General features: G+C 42.5%; 1 protein-coding gene across 1 annotated transcript in view; it reads left to right on the top strand.

Annotated features, from left to right (window-relative positions):
- bmp6 (bone morphogenetic protein 6) overlaps positions 1-19131 on the top strand; it is a 45360-nt gene that overhangs the window by 10508 nt on the left and 15721 nt on the right. Inside the window, exon 2 of the mRNA XM_056433588.1 lies at positions 17080-17272. Coding sequence (XP_056289563.1) covers positions 17080-17272 — 193 coding nt within the window. The remainder of the gene's footprint in view (positions 1-17079; positions 17273-19131) is intronic.

Below are 19131 nucleotides of genomic sequence, written 5' to 3'. Positions count from 1 at the left end.
CAGTCGGAGACGGGAGGGATGGAGGGAGGCAGACAGGGTGGAGGAGAGAGATGAGGAAAAGAGCACAGAGGTGGATGAGTGGCAAGACACGCATACATGCTGAATCTATCAGAGAATAATAAAGGGTGTAATGTTAAAATCACTGTACATCACAATTGTTTTTACTTTTCAGTCATTTACTTTTTACTTTTCTAGTCCGCTTTTCTAATTCAATGCATCATGTCTTAAAAAAACTGGTGGGAGGTAGAGAGAGAGTTGAGGCCTCCAACAACATCGGAGAAACACAAATAAGCTGACAAGAATGTACCTGGAGGTGAGAGCTTTGAGAGATGTTGAAACTGCAAACACCGAAAATAAAGATAGGACAGTCAGGTGAGAAAGATGTAAGATGCTATGGGTTTGGGTCAGTGGAGGTTAGGGGTTTGACTCCCAATGAGGCCACCCATAACAAAAATGTATCCACTCCCAGTGCCGTGAGGCTTTCTGGATTAAACGATTTTATCACTGAGGATGTGCAGGGGAAACTCTGCCCAGTCCTTCCTCCTGTACGGACACTTTCCCCTCCTCCTGGATACCTTATGAATCCCTTTTCCAAGAGGAAGTCTCACATTTTTCGCTGTGCATCTGCTGTCGGTGCCTTTTTTCTTTTACATATAGGTACATCATGGTCAGTATGTTCAGAGCTGTTCTTACAGTACGCACACACACACACACACCCACACACACACACACACACACTCGGACATGCATACACTTTCAGAGCCTCTGCTCTTCCTCAGTCTGAGATATTCCGTTTTTTTAGTTTTACTGCTTGTGTGTATCAATGTAGCAAAGGTCCAGATGCTCGACCTCATAATTGTGTGTGATTTGGGATGGTACCTCAAGTAGTCGGAAGTATCATATTCAAAGGTAATGCCGGTTTATTAATAATTGGGTGTTATTTTCTACTTACTGTCGTTGCACATGCATCCCTGTCCAATGAGGGGCCATCATGAATGTTTGAGGTGAAGTCGCTTTCAGTTTTCACCTTTAAATTATGTAGTTTAGAATATGTGGCTAAACATTTATCTACAAGGGATGATCATCTGGATCAGAATCAAGTTGTAACAAGTCAGAATTATCCTCGACCATGTTTATCAGTCTCTGTTCTCCACTGATTTTGACAGATGATTATACAAATAAAAAGAACAAACCCCCTGAATGGGATTAAATAAATAATGACACCCTAAAATATAATAGGGAAATACATTAGCAAAACAAAATCAAGTAGATTAAGTAGTTAATTTTGTTTTTACATTAGGCTTTAAAAACCCACTGACCACACCTGAATTGTACAACATCATTTAGAGAGAAGGTCTACCTGTGGGCCCCCAGACTGAAATAACACAAAGTTCTCTCCACTTTCATGTCAACAATATTGTGTTGACATCCTGGACAGATGTATTATTTGAAACATTGATTATTTTTCTCCTGATTTTCCTCAAGGCCCACCTGCTTTTTAAATATCCAGGTATCTGGTTACAGTCGCTGTTTTTGGAGCTGTTCCTGTGTGTAAAACAAGCAGTAGGTCTTACATGTAAGTCAGCCCAGGGGGAGATTGAAGCTGGCCCAGACTGATTTATCAGTGGATCATATGCTCTGCCTTTAAGCCGCTGAAATGCGTAGTGGTCACCGCAGACTTTCCAAAGGGAATTGCACTTTGGCCCGGCTGTCTTCATGACAGAAAGCGTGCAGGGGAAAGAAAGGCAGACAGAGATGTGACGATTGGGAGACAGAGAGGGGTGAAAAGATATGCGTGGAAGTGGACAAGGAAGAGAAAGGGAGATGTTCGTCGCGAAAGGGAGAGGAAATGGAGTACCATCAGCATCACAGAGTGAGCTGGCCTTCTACCTCGTGGCTGTAGAATCCAAAGCCACAAATATGTTTGACTTCTCCTTTGGAAACAGCTGCGTTTTCCTTTTTCAAAGATATTTTTTCCTTATTTATCGGATCCCTCAGGAGAGATCCATCTCCTGGCCCTGACACCGGCTTCCTCCTCTAAATCTGGGACCAGACTGGCCCAGCTCACACGCACACATGCACACACACACACACCTGCTGCCCAAAAGCAGACACTAACCACAGATCGCTATCGCAGGCCTTGTTGCTGCCTGCACCGCAGCATGTCGATAGAATGACATGGACCAATAAGACAATAATACGAGCCGTCAGACAGATAAAGGCACGCACGTACAGGCAACAACTACCGATAAAGCAGCTTGAAAATAGCAAATAAGCAGCCTTCACAGAATACCTACCAAGACCAGCCCACACAGAGACGCACGCCAGCGTGATGAGTCCTCAGAGGATTTCCCACAAAGCCTGCCAATAAAAAGGGATTCTTGAGGGCCATCATACCTGTATTGGCGAGCCATAAATATAATGAGGCCTCGTGAAAAAGTTGTAAACCCACGGAAATGTTTTGTTTTGCTCAAAATGGACTCTCATCAAAAACCATGGGAGTACATCGCTGTTTACGGAACATTCACTTAGCGCTGGATGGTGGCGATCTCTAAAGCAGCCGAGGGAGCCCTGTGGTCAGCCCCCAAGAGGGGAGCAGTCATCATCAGTCATATAAATCTCAGAGGAAATGGAGCCAAACATCAAGGACAGATAATATTACAGGAAGAAGAAACCAGATCAGAGGTTTCTTTTTTCAAAGATCAATCCTTATTTATGCCGTGGTCACTGATTTCCGCAATAAATACTGAATTTAATGGCATCTTAGAAAACTATTATGTGTCCACCTGTTATCCTACATTTGGAGATTTCCTTTTGTGACACAGCAACCATCAACAATCTCTTTATCTTCAAAGGTCGCCGATAGATCGGCAGCAACTTCTATTTTAGAGTAGAGAAATGTAGACTCAGACAAACCTCTGCTGACTTCCTACATGTTTCCCCCCGGTATCCAAGAGCAACCAAAGCACATCCACATCCTGACAATATGACCAACTCTAAACAATGCATCTTTTAGTGTGCAGTGTATTGCGAGATTAATGGTTCTGGTTTGGGATTGTGTACATATGTTAGACGGTGCATTGTTTGGTGTCACTGGTTTTGTTTACCACTGTTTGGTTGCGTTTATTTTCAGTATTATTTCTCCCAAATTGTGCCCCAAAGAGAACAAGATGTTGGAGAAGGAACAACATTGACTCATGCACCAGGCTACAGCAGAAATGTTGTGCTTTCAATCCAAATAGTCCAACTAGCAGCGAGAGCAGTGGTTCTCCACCTGGGTTTGGTCGGACCCCCGGTGAGTCACTCTCGGGGTTCGGGGAGTCACTCTCGGGGTTCGGCAGGTATGAAGACACACACGGCACAGCCGGTTCACACGAGCAATGTCGAGCCATTTTTGACGGTTGTCAAAAAATTGTCTGCTGACATTTTGCCAACACACTATTTTCTTGGTTCTGCTGCGTTCACACCAAAAGCGTTGCGAAATCCACGCACAGTCGTGGATGGAGCGAATAGAGGAAAGCGAAAAATTCGCCTGACACAATCGGCGTTGAGACGCTCCGCCCCTCATCACTGACGTCGTACTGTTGGTGAATCTAACTGGCTGCTGCTACTCTAGCAGCGCTGGAAGCGGCAGTTATCGAGACTAGTAGGTGAAACTCACCGAGCTGTGTGAGCCTACGAGTGATGTTATGTAAAGATAAATATATAAATATATATATGATATTAATGTTATGAAGCAAAACACGAGGGCGTTAGATGTCCAGATTGTTTTGTGGGATGTCTACAACAAGTATAAAGCAGAAATAGTGGTTAGTTCTTCCGTGGTGGATGGCGGAAATGATAACTCTTTCTACGTAGAGAAGTCACAGAGATATGTGAATGAAGCGAGTAAACCACAAATAGTTGTGCGAGTAAACTCACAAATACTAGGTTGCTTAGTAAAATGTGTTACAAAAAAATAATTCAGCCCACTCATTATTCGTGACGTCACGCTCCGCTTGGCCCTCATTGGCCGCAGCTGATCACGCCACATTTGATATCTGCAGGGAACTCGGTGCGCTCGGTAATCGACTTGTGGCTGTTGTGATTGTACGTCATTTGTGATTTTATTTTCGAGCGAAAGCGGTTGGACGAATACCTACAATATGGATTCACGTGTATAAAGGAACGTGATGGGAGTCAGCGTCCTCAATGCATGAGCTGCAATGCCAAGTTGAGCAATTATAGTCTAGCTTCCTAAAGCTGCATGGAGATATACAAGTAGACAACGCTTGTTGAATTCATATTGAAGAGAGACAGATTCAATGGAAAAAAGAGCCTCCATTGCCTTTTCTCGGCTTGTTGCGAAGATGATATGAGAGTCAAATTCGCCACAGTCAAGCCGCCCATTTCCGAACTTGGATCTGAAAGGAAACAGCATAAGTCACATTGATTTGCATAAATATTCATTACCTTCGCATTGAAAATGCCGGAAGGTTATGTTTTGATCGCCGTGTATTTATTTATTTATTTATTTGTATGCGTGTTATTCGCAAAACTCAAAAAGTATTGAACCGAATCGCATGCATTTTGGTGGGATGATTGTTTATTATCCGGGGACCAGTTGATTAGATTTTGGGATCGATCGGGTCAAAGGTCAAGGTCAAAGGTCATGAACAGGTAAAAATCTTTCGCAGAACTCAAAAAGTATTGAACCGAATGGCATGAAATTTGGTGGGATGATTGTTTATTATCCGGGGACCAGTTGATTAGATTTTGGGATCGATCGGGTCAAAGGTCAAAGGTCATGAACAGGTCAAATCTTCTTGAATCACATGGAATTTGGTGGGATGATTGGTTATTATCCGGGGACCATTTGATTAGATTTTGGGATCAATCGGGTCAAAGGTCAAGGTCAAGATCATGGAAAGGTCCAAATCTTTTTTTTACCATAGCACGATACATTTTTGTCCAATTGGCATGCAACTAATGCCAAAATGTTCATAATTCAATGCCCAATCTTGTGATATGCGAAGGTATGCGCTCTACCGAGTGCCCGTTCTAGTTGAGTTATGTTTTTGTGTGAAATTAATGTTTTGTTGGTTTTCTTCTTTGAACACAGTGATTTTGTGTAGAACTGATACATGGTTCATTTTGTGCACTAATAAAATAATGACCTATGTTTTGAAGAAATCATATTTTATTTTTCCAATTACGAAGGGTTCGGCTCATGCACTGATGAAGCTTGCAGGCTTCAGTTCCTCCAATCAGGTTAAGGACCACTGAGCTAGAGTGTAGAGCGTATTCAGTTTTCAAATCTTCAAATTTAAAATGCACCTATCATTCTGTGACCAAAATGGCAGGACCGAAACCTTATTTCTGTCTGTTGCTAAAGGATTGTAAAGACTAGAAATAACTAATTACATTTACCCCTCTCATCGTCATTTTGTGGCTTTTTACTGAGCTTGCTCTTTCCACTACTGTGGATTTGAGAAGTCATCTGGCTCTTCCGTCCACAAGACCGAGTCCTGTGTGAAGACCGCCGATCTAAGTTGAAGCGGAGTACAAGCCACCATTAGTCTGACCAGAGGCTGTTGTGACAGCTGCTTTACTGTAGAATTACATTTTTATTAACATCACATAAAGTGGAAAAGAAATGGCGTTGTTTATTCTATAGCTCATTTCTTTCCTGACTTTATAGAACTTCCTGATGACTGTGAAAAAGATGTTGCACTGTCTTTTGTTGACAGCTCAGTGGCTCCAATGGGTGTCCAGTGAAACGCACACTTGTTTTTACTGGAGCTTTGGGGGAAATCGCAACTGGCCATTAATGTCAATGAGTCAATGAGTGTTTCTGTGTGGCCATTTAGACACACATGCTGTATGCATGGTGATAGACATGGGTGTAAAGGTTGAATAATTATGAACATGCACTCACAAGACTCCTCCCTTTACACACACACACCTACACACACACACACACACACACACACACACACACACACACATACAGATGTACATGCACATTCGAACAAGCGTTGTAGTAAAAATCACAGCCTGAACTTTTACAAATTGGTGAGGTTTTGGCATTTAGTTGTTTTTGCACCGTTGTGTTTTTACAACAGGATGCTTCAGTAACACAAGCAGACCGTGGTGAAGCACACTAAATCATGAACCCTTTTCTTTCTGACTTTCTTACTTGATGTGCTTATTTGCACGAGTTTATTTCAGTGTTGTGATATCTTCCTTGTACCACTTTATGTGCTGCATCATGGATTACGCTACATGACCGTACCTTATGTTACCTTACCTTCCCTGATGTTATTTTACGTAACCGGATCTTATTTTTGTAACCAGTACTTTATGTTACTCTCTGGTTTGGTTCATTATTGTAATGAGTGACAGAGTTAGTGGCTCCACATCTTAATCCTACATAATAGCACTTGAAGAGCAGGAATAAAATCTCCTATTGACACACAGGTATGACACATCCAGCTACCTTGAGGCCAACTGGAGACTCAACAGAGAGCTGATGACTGCTACCGCTCAACTGTCAGTCTATCGATAGGAAAAAAACTGATACTACACAGTCCAGCAGCCATACCTTGGATATCTATCTGTTAGCAAAGCCCCAGCAGAGGAGCAATTACAGCAAATTATCCGTCTACCCTCGGAGTCAGGCACACACAAACCCACACACATTGCACACTGGCTAAAAACCTCAAAATGACAAAAGATAGATGTGTGTCCAGACTTAATTTTATTATCTTGCATGGAATGCAGAACAGTGGTGATAGAGTTCAGGATGGTGGGAACAAAAATCAGATTATCTTACTGTGAGGTGGATGTGTGCTAGTTTTTGTCTTTGTGTGTGTCCTGGGATAGCATTATGTGTCATGGTTTTGGATGGGTCTTTAGAAAACCCCAAATGTTTTTTCAAGGAATATATGGAGGACTATGACTGTGGAAAAATGTGATTATATGGTTAAAATGGGGCCTTTGTTCTCGGGGATGCCTGACCAGTGAGGTCGTTATGTAGTGTAACCTGTGGGAGGTAATGGAAGAGGAGCAGGCTGGATATCCAGGCTATTGATGCCTTTATGTGTGAAAGAGGATAAAATGTGCCTTAGAGAGGCAAACGCTCAGGCAGGGCTGTGTTCGTTTGTGCTATTTGACAATGTTTTACCCAGGCGGCAAGCTCTGGCTCTGACCAGGGAAGCCATTGCGGAAGTGCCTTAAGCATGCAATCTTTTAAATAGCTATCATGGGCTGACTCATTATGCTTCTTACTTGATTTATTCCCTCAGTAAACTTTGTAAACATGAGTTTATTGTCTCGATCGCTTCTTTCAAGTTTTCCTAAATACAGCATGATGTTCATTTGGTAAATTATGGGCTCTTTGGAGTCAAATAGTTCAGTTCATGGACATCACTGAATTGGACAAGTTTTGGTTGTCTCAAAATGTCTTATTCGGCGTTGGGTTGTACTATGATCCACCCTCTCGTGTCACTGCTGGTTGCCAGAAACTTACCTGGCGACGGCCAAAATTCAAGGCTTCGAAACTGCAGTCCCCGACCCGATGGGTGACGTCACGGTGGCTATGTCCACTTCTCATATGCAGTCATTCAGACATCACGGTGCTACTCCTGCCTTGCGTAGTCATTGAAAGCTCCTGTAACCAAACCGTCAGATTGTAATTACGAACAATGTTGAATTGTTTCCAAGGAGAAAACCTGGTGGATTTCAGGAATATGTATACATGTTACTGTTTCTTTGTCATTTTGCAATGAATTTAAAACAAATGAAATCAAGTTTGCTATTACTAATACCACAATTCCTAATCTGTGTTGGAGAGGAGAAAAGATTACTCTAAATAGGAAAGTCGTTTCTGCAATGCACTGCCCTGCTAACCACTGTACCAGGCTCTTTTTGTTTATTTCAAACATACCTGCTTGAAATATTGAACGCATCATGAACTGCACCTCCGGATCTTACTCTGAAAGAAACATAAAACATTTGAGCAGAAAACAAATGCTTTCCTGGATCTGCTGTTGGTTGTCTCTGTTTTTTTCTTGGTCAAAAATTACAATTATTCATATAAAATTATTGCAAATACTTAAACTGGAAAAAGTAATATTCTTACAAGTGCCTGGCCTGGTGAGCATTACGCACATTTCTTAGCTGCCTATATGCGACATGACAGTCATTCGTATTCACTGTTACTGAACTGATTTCAGGACATTGAGAGTAAAGCTGTCTGCTGCTGCTCTGTGTTTGCTAATGGGGCTTGACAGTCTGCAAAAGGGCCGGTCTCACTGCCTCATATCCTCGCTATGGACTGATGCTCCTGTCTGGCCCTGAGTTCTCATACCACTGACCTCTGGGACTGTGTGTGTGTGTGTGTGTGATTCTGTAATGTAAGGGATGTCTTTTCATTCTTAGCTTTGATATTTGGTCAGTACCGATGTCGCTGCCCATATGCGTGTAACAACCCTCCCTGCATGTGTGTCAGCCCTATTATGAAATGTCTAGAGGTGTGTTTGTGCTTACATGGACTGGACATAAACTCTCGCTCTTGCCAGTGGCCCTTGGCGGGTCCTGTGGGGCTCAGTGTGTCGGCTTTGATGGTGGGTCAGGGGGGAAGATCAGAGCATAGGATGAGTCTCCAAAGACCAAACCACATACACACCCACCCACTTGCTCAAAGTTAATGACGACTCCCCGTGGACTCACAGCCCCTCGGTCTGTATACATCGACCCCGGGAGCTGCCCTGCCAGCTGCCTGACTACAAAGAGCCAAAACACTCGGAAACGGCTCCCGGTGTCGGCCAAGCATCGTGGTATCACAGGCAGCTCACACCACCGCTGTGTTTGTTTGTGTGTGTATTGTAAGCTGCCAATGTTCATCTGCTTTGCAGAACTCAACAGCTGTCTCTGTGTTTTATCTTTCCGCGCTGCTTCGATGCCAAAGGTTAAAAAGTTTGAAGTATAAAATCTGGCTTGAGCCTCTTCAGATAGACTAGTGTTTACAGCATTTGATTTTTCTTTATGAAATAGTGGCGATCGCTGAAGAGTTGTTATTGTATCAACTTGCAAAAGTTCCCCCATGAAAGTCAACCTGACGGGCCAAACCACTAATTAGGGACTTTGGAGGAATTTGTGATAAATGTAAGACAAGAACATGTCTGACCTATCATCAGAAAACATCAAGTCTGAGAAAAAAAAACGGAGGAGCTCTAATTACGTAAACACAGATGCATTCTTTTCATGCCTTGCACATCCAGAACTTTCTTTTTTCTTTTTTGGGGTTTATATAAGTCTCCAACAATGTTGACAGGTTTTTGGTGTTTTTATGAAAGTGTCTGATTTATTATTATTCTCATTACCTCATTCACTAATGTGGCCTCCCTTTCATATTCTACACATCAGCGTGATGCATTATGGGTCAGAGTAAATAGTAAATTAAAGATTACATTTGGAATCCAGTTGCTGCATGCTCTGTGCATACAGCCTCCACACAGCTTGCTTATTGAGGAGGCAATGGGATCTTTGCTGTACTCAGGAGAAAACTCACTGGCTTCTTGTTCTCATGTTAGTTTAACAAGGTCAGTGGTTCCGACGCCAATCATCCATTTCTACCAGGAGACACTGAGTGGAAAGCCTGAAACCAAACATTGCCACAAGGACAGTAAACTAGAGCATGGATATGTCTTTTAAATCATAATTAAACGGTACTTATATGAAAATTATTTTTGTATTCAGCATAACCACATTCTTTGTCTGACCTCAAGCAAACCGTAGTTGACAGATATTGTTGAAAGTGAGGGTTCTAGAAAGGTTGGCATCGAACATAAACCTGTGATTTGCAGAATCATCACATATCTATGTTCTCTTCTGGCAATATGGTCTAAAATAATTGTGAGGCGGACAGTGCAAGAAGATTTTTTAATTCCTTGAATAATTCCTTTTAAGTCGACCTTGTGCAAGGCTTTTAAATCCACAGAATTCCATATTTTTTTGGTTAACCTTTATTTAATCAATTGAGAACCAATTCTCATTTACAATGATGACCTGGTCAAGAGGCAGTAGCACGGATACAGTCAACTATGACTTGTTGCAGCTTTTGTTTGAACATGTTGACAGAGGTGAGAGCTGTTATCTGAGTGTGTTTTGTAGTGAGTTCCAGTCATTAGCAGCGGCAAAATGAAAGGCGTTATGACCAAACACAGTACGGACTTTTGGAACGATGATGATGATGATGTCACTGGATCTGAAACGGCGATTGCTGTCAGAAATGTGCAGAAGGTTTGAGAGGTAGTGAGAGGTCATTCCCAAAATGGATTTGTAGACCACGAGCAGCCAGTGTTGTAGCCGCCTGGTATGAAGAGAGGGCCAATCCACACATCTGTAAAGATTACAGTGATGGGTGCTGAAGGGTGCACATGAGGAAAAACGGATTACTGAGTGGGGGAGTGTGTCCAGTTTTCTGAGTGTGGTCTTTGGTGCCATTTTAGAAATTATATCGCCGTAGTCAAATAGAGAAAGGATGGTCCTTTTCACAAGGGTGAATTTGGCAGAGTGTGTGAAGGAGGCCTTGTTTCGATACAGGAAACCAAGTCTCGCTTTGACTTTAACCAGAAGGATATTTATGTGTATGTTAATTGAGAGATGAGTCCAACCAGAAGCCAAGGTTTTTGTAGGAGCCGACCGACTCCAGCTCCAAGCCATCAGCACTGTAGATCATGGGAGGGCTGGGGATGATGAGGTTTTTCCGGTCAAACAGAATACATTTGGTCTTTTTTGGAGTTGAGGACCAGGTGGAGGTTGTGGAAAGACTGTTGGATGGAGGTGAGGCTTTTTTGAAGAGTGGAGTGAAGGACCAGCTGAATATATGACAATGTCATCCGCATACAGATGAATCCAGGAATTTCCAGCAACTTTGGCTACATCGTTAATATAAATAGAGAAAAAAATAGGGCCTAAGATGGAGCCTTGAGGCACACCTTTAGAGATGGTAAGAGTTCCAGACATTATGTTTTCGGTCTTTACCCGCTGGACACGACCAGCCAGGTAGCTAGCAAACCAGTTGAAACATCTACTGGACAAGCCAATACTGGTAAGTCTTTGCAGGAAAATGTTATGGTTGACCGAGTCAAAAGCCTTGGCTAGGTCTATAAAAGCAGCTACACAGGTCTGTTTGTTGTCCATGGCGGTGATGACGTCATCAAGGACCTTCCGTGTAGCGGTGGTACATCTGTGGCCTTTCCTAAACCCAGACTACAGGTCAGACAAAATATGATTTAAGTCAATGAAGTGAATTAGTTGTTTATGGACCAGTTTCTCTATGACTTTGGCCAGACAGGGCAAGATGGAAATCGGCCTGTAGCAGTTTGGGTCAGAGCCAGAGCCTCCTATAAAGAGGGAGAGAATCAAAGCCGATTTCCAGTCAAGGGGGAAAACAGACAACTGAAATGACAGGTTATACAGTCTTGTAATATTGGAAGCAATAATATGAGCGGTTGATTTAAAAAACACAGTTGTTCCGTGAATTTTAGTAAATGCATACTTCTGCACAATTAATTGCCATGTGTTTATGGAAACACATTAGTCTGCTATGTCCCCTGGTACATAAGAGATCCATTTAAATCACTTTCGTCAGGATAAGTAATATTGGTGTCTTTTAAAGAAAATGACTAAGGAGAATCTGGGAAAATGAAGGGAAATTGAATGTACCACTATCCTGAAAAATCAACTTGTGGCAGCTTTTCAGCCAAAGTTAAATCATTTTGCTTGAATGTTTTGTGGCCTAAAATACGATAGAACTGGTCCAGCATGCTGCTGTCTGAGGTGGAGGGATTTGCATGTGTTTTACTTGTCTGCGACTGGAGGTGGATGAAAAGCCCCCGTTTGAATTGGCCGTATGAACCAAATCTCTTTGTCTGTCATCAAACTGGTACCTAGTAAAATCTTACTGACAGATCTAATAAGAGCTCCCTTAAGACTCTTACTATCTGGGTCACAGGGGCTCTGTTCTTTGTAATCTGCATTGCAGCACTAGCTGCTACAGACGATTCTACATCAGTAACACTGTAAAAGTATTTTAGCATGAAATATATCCAGAAGTCACACTTCTGTCGAATGCCTAGAGTGGTTGTTTCTTTCACAGGCTTAGGCACCATAATGAGAATAAATTACTCACGTAGCTTTCAAGCTGAACCCTTTCAATAGTTTCTTTGGCTAAAATGAACAGATCTCTGACGACACCATCACCTTTGAGAAAACCATCTATAACGTTCCCTTAATTAATTTAACAGAGTGAGTGATGAAGAAAGGCAAAAGAAAGTATTTTGGTGAGAGAAGATGGCTGTTGGTTGTTTGGCTCTCAGCTTGTGGGACGAGTGAGAGAAAGCAGGAGGGAATGGACGCAGGCGGCTGTTCGCCAGCTGTCCCTCTGAGGGACTGGCTGGACAGCGTTAGGAGTATGTGGAAACTCGCTGACCACTGACCACGGACGAGTCAGCCTGTCAACCACCTCCCAGGGCCCCTCCTGCACAGTCTCGCCTTTTCTGCTTCACATCGAAGAACACTGCTCTCCGCTTCTGCTAAACTTCCTGGAAATCTTCCTTCCTTCCTATCTTCATTCCTTCCTTCCCCTTTCTTCTACTTATAGATTTTGACCCACTACTTTTCCATCTTAACTATCAAGTTGGGAACTGCGTCCTCACAAACTTTCAATGTTAACTTGTTTTTACTCCAGAGGTCGTGCTTATCAATCACTATCAGATTCATTTTTGTCTCTTCCTCTATCTTGTATGTGTTTGCTGCGCCGCCGGCCTCTCTCTGCATAGATTGCCGTCTCAACTTTCACTCGCATCTCTTTCTTTCAGCACCTTTTCCTGCTGTTGCCTCTTAAAGGGACATGTATCTCGTTTCATCAAAAATACTTCTTTTTCTTTTTCTTTTTAAAATGACGCAGTCGGTCCGACACTAATGCAGATTCACAGGCTGTCATTTTAATCTTTATACCATGACAGTAACATGATAGATTGTCTGGAATGTAGAGAGTATATTCACATATCATATAAGAAAAGTATAATGTGACTTGGAGTATTAGCTAAATATACTGACATGTTTGTGATGTTCTACATTTACAAATATTGATCACTGAATTTCAAGTCATATTCACAAAGCTTATAAAGCAGTTTTTCTTTAGGACATATGAACTAATAACCCCTCAGCATGTGCTGACTGAATATAATGACCATATGTGATAGCAGAATATTCACAGGGTCAATGTGTGTGTGTGTGTGTGTGTGTGTGTGTGTGTGCACATGTGTGTGTGTGTGTGTGTGGGGGGGTGGGGGGTTGCCATAGTACCTACAGCAGCAGGGACAGGACAGCAGCACCAGATGCTGCGCAGGTGGAAATGAGAATCAAAGTGGCCAAGTGAATCTGCCAAACGTCTGTCTCACTCTCTTTCTATCACTGACTGCCTCAATCTGTCATCCTTTCTGTTTCTTTCTCTCTCTCCATCCGGTGTTGTCCCTTTGGTCTCTCGCTCTCATCAACCATCATTTATGTGTTCTGTCTTTCTCTACCTACAGTTGATCACAATTCAAGCAGTGATCGGTTTGTCTTCTTTCCTCTCTTTCTTTCTCTGGTTGTCTTTCTGTTTCTACTCCCAGATTAAGTCCCCCACAGTGTTTTGGTGAATCATCAGAGGAAGTCGAGCTGTTGTCATATCTCCGTGGTTAACCTTGACTGCCTCTGTGTGGGTTCAAATGAGCGTGAGTGTCAGAGTTTTGTGCATTTTCTCATGAACCCGTGACCAGCGATGGGAGTATGGTAATAAAATAAAGCCATAAAATACAATACACCTACGGATTAGTATTCACACACATGACACAAAAACACTGCACTTCCCAGAGAGCACTGTTTGCACCAAATCACTCCTATAATCACTCCTCCTCCATCTTTAGAATCACTCTGACTGAATTCCTTCAAATCTAAATCCCTTTTCCCTTCTGTGTGTTCCTGTCTCTCAGCTCACGTCATGGTAGATTAGCGCAGAGGTTACGCTCCCTGTACACGTCGTGTGAAGACTTCCCTTTGATTTTAGATGCAAAACCTCAGTGGATTTCAATTGAATTTCAAGCTGAGAAGGTGGAGAGGCAGCTGGAATGCTACTTAGAGCACTGCGGGGCTCACAGGCAGCCTCGCAGAGGACTGCAGTGATAACCTGAGTTGTGAGACTGTCTTCATAATTCATAGTTTTAATTGTTCGTCTTCCAAGAGACGCGACTCAAAACAACTTCCCTCTCCTATAAGACGTTGCCCGTTGACATCTAGAACTAGATTAGGCTGTTAACACTCTTGCTGCTTCACTGGAGCTGCTTACCAAGGCTGGACTGGATAACTCAGTTTGCGTATGTGTAATGTTAAGACGTCAGAGGAGCTTTCTAAAGCCGTGTTCACGTCATTTCAAAGAGTTGTCATCAGCAGTCGGTTCAGGTCGGCTTACTGGTTGTAATTCCAAGTGAAAAACAAGTGGCAACAAACTCATGGCATGGCCGTAACTTATAAATAACCTCTAAAATTAAAGCGTCTTTCGAGCAATTTAGCATGTCTACTTGCATGAAGTGAGTGGCGGATTAAAAAAATTTATATTTTCAAATTCGAAGCAACAAAAGCTGAGATATACTGACTTGTATTCCCTCCTATGGGTCAATATCAAATACTTCCTATATGTCTCATAATGCAACCACTAGTATCTTTTTATTAGGTCCCCCAGATCAAATCTGAAATAGCTTTCTGATGCTAAGATTGCCAACACAGCCAGGTGCCTGATATATTGTACATTAATGTGCATTGCAGCAGATGTAATAACTATTTGATCCATGTGAAACTTCTCCTGACCTTCTCACCACCTACAGTCAGTTTATCAAAGAGTTGTTGTGCCAGAAAGTCAGTAGATTCTTGTACAGGGAAAATGAAATTCCAGGCTGCTGGTGTTTAAGCCCAGGGCTGTTGAAGGGAGTGTTGTAAAGTCATTTAGAGTACCATGACCTCTGCTTCGAGCCTCCACACACGGACACACAAGCCGAGCAGATCTATCTACCCTTCAACTCAAGACCAGACCAGTTATCACACACAGTTATTGCAACGTCTGCATCTGTGGTGTGGGTGGGTGTAATGGTCACTGTCATATCGGCTTGAAGTCACAGTGTGAATTACATTTTGTTCTCTATGGGTGATTTAAAAAAATTATTTTTACTTTTGTTTTATTGGAAAGCGGAACGGGCTCAAACGCAAACTATGAGGCTACAATTAATCTAGCCATATGTTTCAGGATGAGATCTTAGGCTACAGTTTTTCCTCAGAAACCCAATGAAGCTAGGAAGACATGCCCGCCCTCCCTGCCTTTTCTGCTCATTTCTTACTTAACTGTAGCATTCATGTAACTTGGAAACGTCTGGGGATGACCTTCCTGGGTGTGGGTACAAGGTGGGGCTGGCACTTTTGGGAGAGTCTGATTGGTTCCAATGTTCTCACATCAACACAATTTTCTCTATGGGTATGACTTGGGGAACAAAATGTGTCATTGGTCCATTTTGGGTGGGTCCCCACATCATAAAATTACCAGAAAGTTTTTACAAGCCTGGCTCGGGTACAAAACCAAATTCTTCTTAACAGAACTTTCAACTATAAAATTATCAAAATGACTATCCACAATAAAAGGAGATATCTGTTTGAATAAAGTAAGAGTATTGGCTTCATACACTTTGGCATAAAGTAATCACTTTTGTAATATGTCCACTAAAATAACTGGACCAGCTGTGTTATGTGCTACAACTTGACATTTTACATGCTAAATATGTCACGGTTAACGACATCCTCCGGTTTTTAGGATTCATGCTGAGCTAAACTAATCGTGTGTGGCTTCACATTTTGGATATTTCATTCCATCCTCGGCAAAAAGGCAAATCATTTTATTCCCCAAAATGTCCTTTTACTAAAATCCGGCAGGCTGGAGCCCCTGTCGTAGAAGGACGGTGCGTGATGTTTAGACATGTCCCACTGCATGTGAAAAACTGAGAGGGCAACACACATCCAAGTGAGTCTGCACTTCCAGTCTGCGGCGGTGAAGCCGCAGCCGGCTGAACCTCGCTGACTGGAAACTAGATGATGATGGAGAGTGTGTGTGTGTTGTAAGTATTTAAATCAGTGTGTGATGGAGTATAAGAGTGTGTCGAGCTGCGTTTCGGGTACTCGAGCAATTATGTTACGAGTTTGTACTGTGTGTTTTGCAGAATATAGCACATATTTGAGGCTTTGCATGTACTGTTTATGTCTGCGTGGGTATTTCTGTACACAACCTTCTAATTGCACTCGACATGCCCCTCTTTATTCATTTCCCTCCTCTCACTCTTTGTGTCCGTCGACAGACTGGCTCCGCTGGCTCTTTGCTGTGGGAGAAAAACCTCCAGCGGAGACAGGAACCAAATCCCCGGACAGCACAGTATCATTATGCTGCATATTGCACTTAAAAGCATAGGAGGGAGCTCATTTGTTGGTTTTGTCATTTCACACTGTCAGAAGTGGTCATGGGCTCTTGCTTCGGACTGATGATAACAGGGGTTTATTTCGGGAAACTGGAAGCCACACAACCTATTAGACCTCAAGGATAAATCATATGTGATCGTTTTAAAGGCCTCTATGGTCAACCTCAGCGCAGGATATCTTCTTATCACTCACTACTGTATATTTACTCTGAAAGCGTGTTTGTAAATATGCAATTTGATCCTATTTGTAGAGAATCCATGATAATCCAGAAACAAGCCATATTAAAGTTCAGAAAAGACAATGCTGTCCATAGGAAAATCATATAAGTGACACATCCTTGAACTGCTTGAGTACAAATGTAATCAAACTATGATTTCCTCCAAAGAGCAGGAGCAGAAAACTTGCATTCTAGTATTTAACTTCATGCGAGGACAGTTTTTCAACTTGTCTCCCTATATTATCTTTACTGTCTCTTTCTCTTTTTACACAATGATTTAATCCTACGTGCGTGTGTGTGCGTGTATTTCCATCCCACAGTGGAGTACGACAGGGAGCTCTCTCCGCGGCGGCGTCACCACAAGGAGTTTAAGTTCAACCTCTCACAGATCCCAGAGGGCGAGGCCATCACCGCAGCAGAGTTCCGCCTCTACAAGGAGTGTGTGAGCCGCGCCTTCCGCAACGACACCTTCCTACTCAAAGTCTACCAGGTGGTCAAGGAGCATCCTCACAGGTAAGACAGACACCCCCTCCCCCAACACAGACATTGAACACACCTTCTCCTCTTACTTCCTGTTTCAACATATGCAAGGCTTGGCCATGCAACATGCGCATACATTAATCCACCCACTGGGATTGTACTGGGATTCAACAAGTCAGGAAAAAAGGGTGGTACTGAAAATAGGGAGCGTGGTTCGTTGACCTTTACTGGATACAAACGGATGGAGACTATGATTTAGTTGCCTTTCCTTGTGTGTTTCTCTTTATCATTCTCCCTGTGTGTTACACAGACTCGGGGCCCTCGCCATGTTTATAGTGTAAAATAAAGCAAGACCAAGTCTTACAGAAATAGCACGGCTTTAAAATCCTCCGTCCCCCAAATGAGCGCAGCTAATACATGCCAAACATTTACATTACATCTGCAGGGGAAGATAAACATCCAGTAAGATTTCTGAATGATATTTGTGTTTTATCAAGCCCGCCCAGCAAGAAGTCCAACATGAAGAGAATTCCCGAAATACATTTTTATATCGCTCAGTATATTTTGTTTCTCAATGAATACACATCACAGATTCACAGTATATTACTTGTTTCAAGCATGGTGCATGGACAGCTGCTACACTTGATTCATGTATTATTGTGGGTTGAATGAAACAAAACACCCTAAGGTGGGGTCTTTAACACCAAATGTCCTCTAACTACAGTTCTCAGCTAAAGTTGATGCACTCTTAGGCCTGTAGATGGAAAAAGTAGCTTTAGATGTTTGCAAAGTATATTTTCTGTCTGTCATACGGTTTCTTTGGGTATCAAGACCTACTTATTTGGTGCATTCCTTTATCCCTACAATGGGTGGTTTGTGCACTCCAGCCTGGAGGTAAAGCCCTTTATTTTTGGAGATATTTGGAGATTAAAGGGAGCATATATCTCCAATTTCTGTATTATTGTAGGACAGGTTTCTACCTTGAAGAAAATTACAGCCTTGATGGTGTGCTATCAGGTGGAGAAATGTTTGCTCCCGATGTGTTTGTGCTTTGTAGGAGAGAATTCAAGGTGCAACAGGCATCCACTGTCGAGTCTTTATTGTTGTATTCCCCATTTTCTGCCTTTTGCAAAACCTTTAGTACGTGATCGCCCAATCAGTGGGGAGCCTATTAACTTTCCCATGCCCCTCCTTCGCGTAAAAACCTGACTTCTGTTTTGACTCTAAGCCGTAATGATAGAGCGCTTAATTATCCTGACACCCTTTGTACTTTTCATTTGATTGGGGCGGTTTTGCTAACCGCAAGCAAGGAATGTGAGAGATTAAAATGCCAGAAATGTGGCAAGCCTGACATCGTATTGAGAAAGGGCAGTTTGCTGCGAGGGCTGCTTGTACTGACCCAAACCCATTCAGCTGCATTTGACCAGCTATACTGTCCCTAACAAGAGGATTTCATTCCTGTTGCCATATACAAATATTTAACCGTAATATTGCCTTTACTCTGATTCTTAAAATGCTGTTTAGCTGGCATGTAAATCCAGAGTTATAATCTCTTTCTCATACGAAAAACCTCTGGCATCCCATTCATCCAGATATCTGACTTGCATATTGCTTTTACAATCTCACAACTATGTCCTTTCAGCAGTTCGAAAGATAAAAGCACATGGAATGACCAGGCCAGCTGTGTGCTGCGCTCTCCCACCTTGCGTTACAGTTTTAACAACATTCACTGACAATACTTATAAAGGAGATTTATTGAAGTAAAAAACACACACACACCATTCACCTTATTATTCCAGTTCATCTAAGCAGTCAGTCAATGAGACGTTTTACAGTAGGCTCTCAGAAGCAGGCGGCTCTCTGATGGACCCCCTGCCGCCCTTCGTCAGCCA

Source organism: Pseudoliparis swirei, chromosome 16 (assembly GCF_029220125.1).
Source record: "Pseudoliparis swirei isolate HS2019 ecotype Mariana Trench chromosome 16, NWPU_hadal_v1, whole genome shotgun sequence".
Lineage (NCBI taxonomy): Eukaryota > Metazoa > Chordata > Actinopteri > Perciformes > Liparidae > Pseudoliparis > Pseudoliparis swirei.
Note: the sequence above shows the minus strand (reverse complement) of the source record. Positions and strands in the feature narration are given on the sequence as shown.